This window comes from Sprattus sprattus, assembly GCF_963457725.1.
Source record: "Sprattus sprattus genome assembly, chromosome: 19".
NCBI classification, from domain to species: domain Eukaryota; kingdom Metazoa; phylum Chordata; class Actinopteri; order Clupeiformes; family Clupeidae; genus Sprattus; species Sprattus sprattus.
The window spans coordinates 26,955,894-26,966,104 of NC_137917.1; the positions used below are offsets into that span (position 1 = coordinate 26,955,894).

Consider the following 10,211-nt stretch of genomic DNA (forward strand, 5'->3'; position numbering starts at 1 on the left):
TTCATATCAATCCGCAAGTAGTTCAGTCATTTCTCGTAACGACTGTCGGACTATACATTATCCCTTACATTGTGAATAATAGTTATCAATAAAAAGAAGTCACTTCCAAATGTGGAATTGCATAGTATAGCATTTTAGATAAGCAAGGAAGACATATGGGAACGTGCATATCTTGTCTGGTGTGGGTTAAGATAGAAGAGGGGCTTGCATGCCCATTCAGTGTTATGGAACTATTGTCACAAAAGAAAACAGATAGGCAGACAACAGGAAAAAACCTAATTCTACGCCATTCTCAGTGGGCATGGGCACGAGCACACAAGATATTGGGGACATCACAATATAAACAAAGCTATTTTTCAATATGAATTAGTCCCTCAGTCTGTATTGGGAAAAAGGTATTCTCATGGCAAACATGATTAGTGAAAGGCATACGGGCAGTTCAAGATCTGTACAGAGAACAAACATTTATGTCATTTGAAAACCGTAAAGAACACTTTGAACTTAGCAAATAGAGGGACATTTTTGAAGGTATTTACAGGTAAGAAGCAGTGTGGGAGCAGTTTTTGACTGAGAAGGACAGAGGAAAAAGAAAATGTGATACAGGAGTTCCTTAACTCTCCACATATTCTACACTCTGCTTCACTATTATAAAAAAATATATCAGGTATTAAGACCAAAATGTTTGTCAGGATGTTATTTCTAATGTTGGAAGGGTAACAAGAGATGCTAGAAATTATAAAATTATACTATTTTACTCCTAATAAGTTGTTTAATAAAATGGATCTAACCAAAATGTTGGAAGTGTTACAAAGAAGTTGGTACATTTCTCCAGGCTATATGGGATTGTTCCTTAGTATTGCCTTTTTGGAAGGCGGTATTGAAAGAGTTTGAAAGCTGGCTCAGACGACCCCTGCCAGAATCCCCGGGGTTATGCCTGTTAGGGGATAGATCTCAAATGCTACCAGGCCTGACTAAAGCAGAAACTAGCGTGATGATAACAGGTTTTGATGATAACAGAATTATTCTACGTAAGTGGAAGAGCCCTCACAGACCAGAGGTTACAGAGTGGCCCAAGTTAATGACAGAGATAGCCACTTTTGAACTTATGATAGGAAGAGTGCGGAATAACTCAAGCAAAACCAGCTACGTTTGGCTGTATTTTGTCTACGGTATTGGTACAAGCTCTTAGAAGGGTTGTCAGGACTTTAATGAGTATAATGGAGAGGGGTGTATGTGTATAACACTTAATGTATATTTGTATGTTAACTGTAATGGGTGTGGAGTACTGCGAGGGTTCATATTGGCTGCCTTTAAGGTTCGGTTTTATGTTTGTTGTTGTGTGTTTTTTTTGTGTGTTTTCCCTCTCAAATGAGAGATGTTTTGTAACACATACAGTATATGTAATTGATATGTATGTATGGACTTGCATCTTTAAAATGAATACAAAACTTAAATGACAAAAGAATTGAAAAAATAAAAATAGGTCTTTAATTACAGGAATTATGTGTTTAACTCTTGTACTCTTACCCATGTAATCATGGGTGGAAGGAAAAGCTTGCATATGTAAGTAAACACGAAATTACTGTACTACGTATCACCTCTTCCATGAGTGGGGCATCAAATGGAGGATGAATACAGTACATTTGGAAGTGAGTTCAAAGTCCTCTACTGCCAGAGTTGGGTGTTCTTTGCATATCTTTGATTTTGAAAGCTACCACGTGAAACACATCAGATGTTACACACTTCACCTTTCTCACAAGGGAGCAGGCTCAAGCACATCTGCCCTACAAAGCCAAAGAGCAGTAAGTGCAAAAACCCCAAACTGAGAAAAACAGCTTTTTGTGGTTTTTTTTACACCAAGTAAAAGTTTTAAATTATATTTAACAACAAAATGTATAATTAGATAGATTAAAGTGAGGTGAACACCACCCTTTAAGTTTTTTTTACATTTTTGCAAAATCTGGTAATTTTATAGGCTATACTGCGTTTTGCCTTTGTATTACTGCTTAAAATTACACACGCATACATTAAGGTATTGCATGTAGAAGCAGGGAAAACTGCAGTAAAGACATATACTGCAATTGGCTTGGTTTTACTCTACTTCTACTTTTCTATACACACTGCAAATTTAAATTGCAAATATTTACATGAAACAGTTTATTGATCAACATAAAATTTTCACAGATTGAAGAGCTGACCCTGCACTTTCAATTTCTGCAAAAAAAATTTTTTTGAAAAAATGCACATACTGCTCTTTGCCTTTGTAGGGCAGACATGTTCCAATGCATTTCACATAACAACACCACTGAGTCTCTACATTCTCATTGGCTGACTAGTTTCTGACGGGGTGTGGTAAATGTGGCAGATCTGTATAAATGCCCTGGGTCCAGGCCAGTCCTTCATCAACAGGATCAATCAGCAATATGAGGTCTCTTGTCTTCCTTGTGCTCCTGGGAGCTGCTTGTGAGTAAAACACAGAACGTCTGTACTTTCTGCTAAAAAATGTATTATACTTTACTTTGACTAATGCATGATGCTTTGGCCTTGTGTGCAGTTGCTCTGGATGATGATAAGATTGTTGGAGGGTATGAGTGCGAGCCCTACTCCAAGCCCTGGACGGTGTCTCTGAACTCCGGCTACCACTTCTGTGGTGGTTCCCTGGTCAACGAGAACTGGGTCGTGTCTGCTGCTCACTGCTACAAGTCGTAAGTTTTTGCACTCAACCAATGTACCATTTATGGCTTTGTTTCAACACAGACCAAAGGCCTGGTTTAACACCAAGACTAACTGAAATACCTCAAGTGTACAACAGACATTAAATGTTGAATGTTGAGCATTCACATAATGTAAATGCAATACTATTACAAAAAAGGGTTCACAGAAGTCATCATAAATCCAAAGTAATAATAATGATAATATACTGTTGTGTTCATGGTACTAATCTATGCATTGTAACCCTTACCTCTCAGCCGTGTTGAGGTTCGCATGGGCGAGCACCACATCAGAGTGACTGAGGGAAATGAGCAGTTCATCAAATCCTCCCGCGTCATCCGCCACCCCAACTACAGCTCCTACAACATCAACAACGACATCATGCTGATCAAGCTGAGCAAGCCCGCCACCCTCAACAAGTACGTGCAGACCGTGGCCCTGCCCACCAGCTGTGCTGCTGCTGGCACCAAGTGCCTTGTGTCCGGCTGGGGCAACACCATGAGCTCCGGTGAGTATGCCACCCTGTGGCTGACCATTACAGAGCCTACCGGAATGACAAACAGTCATTAGTTAATTTTGATCTCCTTCAATCTATTAATTACCTCATTGTGTCTCTTAAGCTGTTAGCGGCGACAAGCTCCAGTGCCTGGAGATCCCCATCCTCTCCGACCGCGACTGTGACAACTCCTACCCCGGCATGATCACCGACGCCATGTTCTGCGCTGGATACCTGGAGGGAGGCAAGGACTCTTGCCAGGTACAGTCACGCACCAAACAAATGGAACCTTAGCACTGGAGTGTCTTTGATTATTTCTGCATGTTTTTAAATTAATTTATAATGTTAGTCAAACAAAATATAAAAATGTAGTTATTAGGGACCATTTAGAGTCAGTTTATAAGGCTTTTCATCATAAGACCAAAGCTAAGAATGGTCACTATTTGATGATCTGGAGAGACCACTGCAGTAGCTTACTCTATGGATTCTCCAAACAAATCCATCCTTCTATCTCCCTCTCTCTTTCCCTCTCTCTCTCCCTCCCTCTCTCTTCATCTCTCCCTCTCCCTCTCTCCCTCTCTCTCTCTGTCTCAGGGTGACTCTGGTGGCCCCGTGGTGTGCAACGGTGAGCTGCAGGGTGTTGTGTCCTGGGGATACGGCTGTGCTGAGGCCGGCAACCCCGGTGTCTACGCCAAGGTAAGATTGATGACACAAAGTATCCAGACTGGTCATCATTGCTTGTGTGGTTAATATTAACATAAAATAACAAGCACAGCAATGATCAAATTAAATCTATGCAGTATTTTAGAGAGTGAAGATTAATTATTTCACATTATAAAATAATTGCACATAAAAATGCAACATACTAGGTGGATGACCACTTCTCAACCACTGTACATAAATGTGCTAATATGCTTTTACCTGCTTCTCCAGGTTTGCCTCTTCAACGACTGGCTTGAGAGCACCATGGCCAGCTATTAAGCCTGTGTTTCAACACCGGAGTACCATCACAGTGACATCATTTGATGGATGTTGTTATACACTTTAATATCATTTTGTGCAGTCTTGCAACATCTCACTGCACTTTTAAGAAGGTGTGAATTGTGAGCATGTTTTGTACAATGAGTTTACTTTTTCCATCCAACGCTTTTATAGAATGAATGCAAGTTTGCTGTTCAAACTATATCTGAGAACAGCAGTATACCTCAATAATCTTGTACATACTCATAATCTTGTCTCTACAATAAACCCCTTCATTATTCAACACCGTCTCTATTGGCTTATTTTATGGGTGTAAACACTGACTGAATTTGCTGTTCAAACTATATCTATCTCCAAAATAAACACCTTTATTATTTACCACCGTCTCTATTGGCTTATTATATGGGTGTAAACACTGACCGACTTAAACTGTTTTAGTACAGGAGTGCATAGGACAACACAGCCTTAGCATATACCGTAGACAATATATAATCACATATTGTGTTGCACTCAAGAAGGTACTGACAGAGATATCAACTGAACAAAAAAACATGGGGCATAGTAGAACTTTCACTGTGGGTGAGGGCAATTGGTGAGACCATGACTATGTCGACTCTGTGTTTGCTCTGAAGATGTGTAGAATTATAGAACAAAGAGCACAATATGAAATAACCAGTACCGAATAATATGAGTCATGAGTGTTGTGACATGATACTGTCATTTAAAAAAAAAAAAAAGATAAGTACAAATCTGCTTTCACAACATTAGCACCTAATGTTTATGTTTTTGCCCACCACAATTTTCACAAAACTGCATATTTACAAGCTGAGAGCACCAGACATATTTGATTTTATGTTGACTGGTCAATCAATTGATGAGACCTTTTTTAAAAACATATATTTATCAAGAATTTTGTTCATTTTACAGACAAACAATACAAGACAACACAACAATGCACATATCCATCTTATCATCCATCCAACCATCAACATCCATGTTGTTATTCACAGGGAAATTGTAGAAAATGTTCCATATTTTCCAAAACTTGTCAAGTCTATTCTTTGTTGAATTGATGAGACTTTTACAGCTGTTTAACAAAGCCTTTGCTGAATTACTACTAATAGCAAAGATATGTTCAAAATGACCATACCAGTAGAACCTTCTCACAAGATAGATTGATAAAACTTCAATATGAAACACAGGCCTTCAGATAGTAGCATGACATGACACATGGTCTGAGATTACATTGACCGAGTCAAATATATACAAACTCAAAAACACTAGCTATTCATGCACTGCATCGGCTGTAGTTAAATATGCACTTGCCGATTTTGATACTCATAATCTCGAGATGACATAATTAAAAGATAAATAATAGTAGATGAATACAAATGAGCAAAAGCACATTGGAATTGTACAAAAACACATTTGTAATGTATTTCATTGCTAGATCCCAGTGTCTTAGGGCTTTTAATTTGTAAAATGTATACTTGAATTCCTGGTGAAGTTAATATTCACCCCTGCTCACAGTGCTGGAGCTGCTACTGCTGTAGACTACATGTATGTGACCATCCTCATTTTATTAGCATCTCATCTTTATTTTGAGTTACTTTTTATCAGTCACACTATTATTTCAACTCTTACCTTTGTTATTGGGAGGGAAGCAATGACTAATGTCATTCTGTGGAATCAATAGCAGTTGATGATAAACATTTGTATCACTGTACCTATTACATTAGTTAGTATCTACTGTGATTTTTAAACCTAGATGGCCATTATAGCTGCCTTTAATTCAATTTAATTCAAATACATTAAATCACAATGTTTAAATATAGCACCAAAACAATACAATTGCCTGAACCCCCATGAAGCAAGCACAAAGGTGACAGGGACAAGGACTCCCTCGTAACAGGAAGAAACCTTGAGCAGAACCCTGGCATAGGCATGGAGCAGGCCAGGTAGAGAGGTAGAGATAGAGGGGGGCCATCTGCATGGAGCAGGCCAGGTAGAGAGGTAGAGCTAGAGGGGGGGCATCTGCATGGAGCAGGCCAGGTAGAGAGGTAGAGCTAGAGGGGGGGCATCTGCATGGAGCAGGCCAGGTAGAGAGGTAGAGCTAGAGGGGGGCCATCTGCATGGAGCAGGCCAGGTAGAGAGGTAGAGCTAGAGGGGGGGCATCTGCATGGAGCAGGCCAGGTAGAGAGGTAGAGATAGAGGGGGGGCATCTGCATGGAGCAGGCCAGGTAGAGAGGAAGAGATAGAGGGGGGCCATCTGCATGGAGCAGGCCAGGTAGAGAGGTAGAGCTAGAGGGGGGGCATCTGCATGGAGCAGGCCAGGTAGAGAGGTAGAGCTAGAGGGGGGGCATCTGCATGGAGCAGGCCAGGTAGAGAGGTAGAGCTAGAGGGGGGCCATCTGCATGGAGCAGGCCAGGTAGAGAGGTAGAGCTAGAGGGGGGGCATCTGCATGGAGCAGGCCAGGTAGAGAGGTAGAACTAGAGGGGGGGCATCTGCGTGGGCCAGGTAGAGAGGTAGAGATAGAGGGGGGCCATCTGCATGGAGCAGGCCAGGTAGAGAGGTAGAGCTAGAGGGGGGCCATCTGCATGGAGCAGGTAGAGAGGTAGAGATGGGGGGGAAAGGGCAAGAGAAGGGGAGGGAGGGGAAAGAATGAGAAACATGGCAGATTAATTCCTACACCTATCAGGATGTGGCAAATGTAGACGATAAATACAAACAGATGATATATGGTGGTATATACATGATACATACAAAATTGACAGTGGATAAGATGGAGAGAGAGCGTTCAAGTATTGTAGAATAGCTTAGTGGGTATACAGAGTGCTCGTAAGGTTACTATTACAAGGCTTAGTAGAGCAATGAAACAGAAAACTATGTCAATGGTGACAATTATTTAAATTACGGGTAAATAGGCTAGCAGAGAGTATGTAGATGTATCATGAGTGGAGTAGAATGAATGCATGACAGTGCTGGGGGGATGGGTAGATGTATGTGTAGACAGAGGGTTTCTGCAAGTACATCAGGAGGAGAGATTACAGCAGGATCCCACTGCAGAGACATTCTAGACGAAACAAGACCCCTCCGCCGGACTATACATTATCGCTAACTTATCATATAGAACCAGCTAGAACTAGATACAGTATCTGGGCAGCGAGAGGCTCTAATCAGAACTCTTTCCATAGTCCTCTGGTTGTGAAATTAGTTGCCCAATTGCCCAAACATAATAAGGCAGCATACTTCAACAAAAAGCAACAGCTGAAAAATAATAATAACAATACACTTTATTTGTATAGCACCTTTCATACAAAACAATGCAGCTCAATAATAATAACTATAATAAGAATAAGTAACTTTACCAGCTATAAGCACATTCTCTTCATTAAACTGTTTCATAAATAAATAATAATGCAGTTAGTGAGTAAATTGTTATTGAGAGAGTGAGTTTATTCCCTTCTTTCCTACGGTAGAGATCTCAACTATCTGGCAATTTTAATGAAGAATTCGTTTTACAGCATTGTTATTTCGAGGCTATGTACTTTTACAGACTTGTTTTTCGCAATTATCGAAAAGAATCAATGGATATGTTATCAGACAACAGAATACAGGGGTTACTGTGTGCATTTTAAATAAGCTTTAAGGGAAGAAAGCCACCATAAAATATCAGGTCTTGGGAAAAAGGCAGCTGTTTTCTTTTTTATCTTAAAACCACAAGTCTGCCTAGAAATAGAAACTGATTAGTCACTGACTGACCAATAGCCTTGGTTTCAGCAACAGCACCTCACCTCACGATCTGTATAAATACCAGGTGTCCAGGTAAGACCTTCATCGACAGAATCAACTGGCAATCATGAGGTCTCTGGTCTTCCTTGTGCTCCTTGGAGCTGCTTGTGAGTAACACGCGGAATGTCTGTACTTTCTGCTAAGAAAAATGTATTTGACTTTTCTTTGACTAATGCATGATGTTTTGGCCTTGTGTGCAGTTGCTCTGGATGATGATAAGATTGTTGGAGGGTATGAGTGCGAGCCCTACTCCAAGCCCTGGACGGTGTCTCTGAACTCCGGCTACCACTTCTGCGGTGGTTCCCTGGTCAACGAGAACTGGGTTGTGTCTGCTGCTCACTGCTACAAGTCGTAAGTTTTTGCACTCAACCAATGTATTATTTATAGTTTTGTTTCGACACAGAACTTGGTGTTGCCCTGGTCCTGGTTTAACACCAAGACTAACTGAAATACCTCAAGAGTACAACAGACAACGTTAAATGTTGAATGTCGAATGATGAATGTTGAATGTTGAATGTTGAATGTTGAATGTTGAATGTTGAATGTTGAATGTTGAATGTTGAATGTTGAATGTTGAATGTTGAATGTTGAATGTTGAATGTCGAATGTCGAATGTTGAATGTTGAACATTGACCATTGAGCATTCACAAAATGTAAATGGTGTTTCATGATATGATAAGATACAAAACCATTAATAAAAAAGGTTCACAAAAGTCATCATACATCAAAAGTAATAATAATGATAATTTACTGTTTTGTTCATGGCACTAATTTATGCATTACTACCGTTGCCTCTCAGCCGTGTTGAGGTTCGCATGGGCGAGCACCACATCAGAGTGACTGAGGGAAATGAGCAGTTCATCAAATCCTCCCGCGTCATCCGTCACCCCAACTACAGCTCCTACAACATCGACAACGACATCATGCTGATCAAGCTGAGCAAGCCCGCCACCCTCAACAAGTACGTGCAGACCGTGGCCCTGCCCACCAGCTGTGCTGCTGCTGGCACCAAGTGCCTTGTGTCCGGCTGGGGCAACACCATGAGCTCCGGTGAGTATGCCACCCTGAGGTTAACCATACCTGAGCCTACCGGAATGACAAACAGTCATTTGTTAATTTTTATCCCCTTCAATCCATTAATTACCTCATTGTGTCTCTTAAGCTGTTAGCGGTGACAAGCTCCAGTGCCTGGAGATCCCCATCCTCTCTGACCGCGACTGTGACAACTCCTACCCCGGCATGATCACCGACGCCATGTTCTGCGCTGGATACCTGGAGGGCGGCAAGGACTCTTGCCAGGTACATTTCTTCACCAATCAAATGGAACCTTAGCACTGGAGTGTCTTGTATTATTTTTCTTCATGTTTTGAAATGTATTTGTAATATAAGTAGCCAAACAAAATATCTAAATGTAGTTATTAAGGAACATTTAGAGTCGTGTGTGCTTTTCAGCTTATAAGGCTTTCCATTATGAGACCAAATCTAAAAATGGTCACTATTTGATTATCTGGAGAGATCACTGCAGTAGCTTACTCCACGGATTCTCCAAACACATCTCTCCCTCTCTCACTCTCCGTCTCTCTCTCTGTCTCAGGGTGACTCTGGTGGCCCCGTTGTGTGCAACGGTGAGCTGCAGGGTGTTGTGTCCTGGGGATACGGCTGTGCTGAGGCCGGCAACCCCGGTGTCTACGCCAAGGTAAGATTGATAAAACAAAGTATCTAGACTGCTTGTGTTTTTATTTTTATTTTAACATGCCAGTTTATTTAACTTTTGTCTCTTTTACTAAACAGGTTTGCCTCTTCAACGACTGGCTCACCAGCACTATGGCCAGTTATTAAGTCCTGTCCTAAGACCTGGATGACCAGCAGACTCAAGTTCCTGACTCACTGGAAAGGCTCAAAATTGAACAACTTGCCATCCAGTGTTTCACTGTAACATCATATTGTGCAGTCACAGCACAACCCTCTGTCACAGAGAAGTTGTGTGAAAATAAATGGTTGTGAAAAATAATATTTAATGCCCAGCTGTGTTTTTTCATCATTTCTTAATGCAAAGTAGGTCCACAATGCTTCCTCTGTAGTTAGTTTTGATGCAAATCACACTGCTGCTAGTCTTGAGGTATTTGACAGCTATGTAATGCTCTGCATAGAGTAATTAACAATGTCTAACGACCCTTGTATTTTAATGGAGGGGTAATGTGCAGCTGACTTACTTCAGAGATGTCCCTAT

At 41.0% G+C, this 10,211-nt stretch overlaps 2 protein-coding genes across 4 annotated transcripts; both read left to right on the plus strand.

Annotated features, from left to right (window-relative positions):
* Positions 1 to 2,423: 2,423 nt before the first annotated feature.
* LOC308381156 (trypsin-2-like) lies at positions 2,424 to 4,189 on the plus strand (the record flags this gene model as incomplete). Of its 2 annotated transcripts, none has more annotated exons than XM_080858676.1 (6): positions 2,424 to 2,463; positions 2,555 to 2,705; positions 2,970 to 3,224; positions 3,340 to 3,469; positions 3,803 to 3,904; positions 4,142 to 4,189. In XM_080858676.1, 6 exons carry the CDS (start codon positions 2,424 to 2,426, stop codon positions 4,187 to 4,189), a joined length of 726 nt encoding a protein of 241 aa, XP_080714802.1. The 2 variants fall into 2 exon arrangements, with proteins under 2 accessions (XP_080714802.1, XP_080714801.1); XM_080858675.1 differs by having other exon boundaries at positions 2,970 to 3,220; positions 3,333 to 3,469.
* Positions 4,190 to 8,048: 3,859 nt separating this feature from the next.
* LOC308380303 (trypsin-2) lies at positions 8,049 to 9,820 on the plus strand (the record flags this gene model as incomplete). 2 transcript variants are annotated; one of them, XM_080857600.1, is made up of 6 exons in its annotated part: positions 8,049 to 8,088; positions 8,182 to 8,332; positions 8,781 to 9,035; positions 9,151 to 9,280; positions 9,576 to 9,677; positions 9,773 to 9,820. In XM_080857600.1, the coding sequence occupies 6 exons, from the start codon at positions 8,049 to 8,051 to the stop codon at positions 9,818 to 9,820; spliced, it is 726 nt and encodes a 241-aa protein (XP_080713726.1). The 2 variants fall into 2 exon arrangements, with proteins under 2 accessions (XP_080713726.1, XP_080713725.1); XM_080857599.1 differs by having other exon boundaries at positions 8,781 to 9,031; positions 9,144 to 9,280.
* Between the last annotated feature and the right edge of the window lie 391 nt (positions 9,821 to 10,211).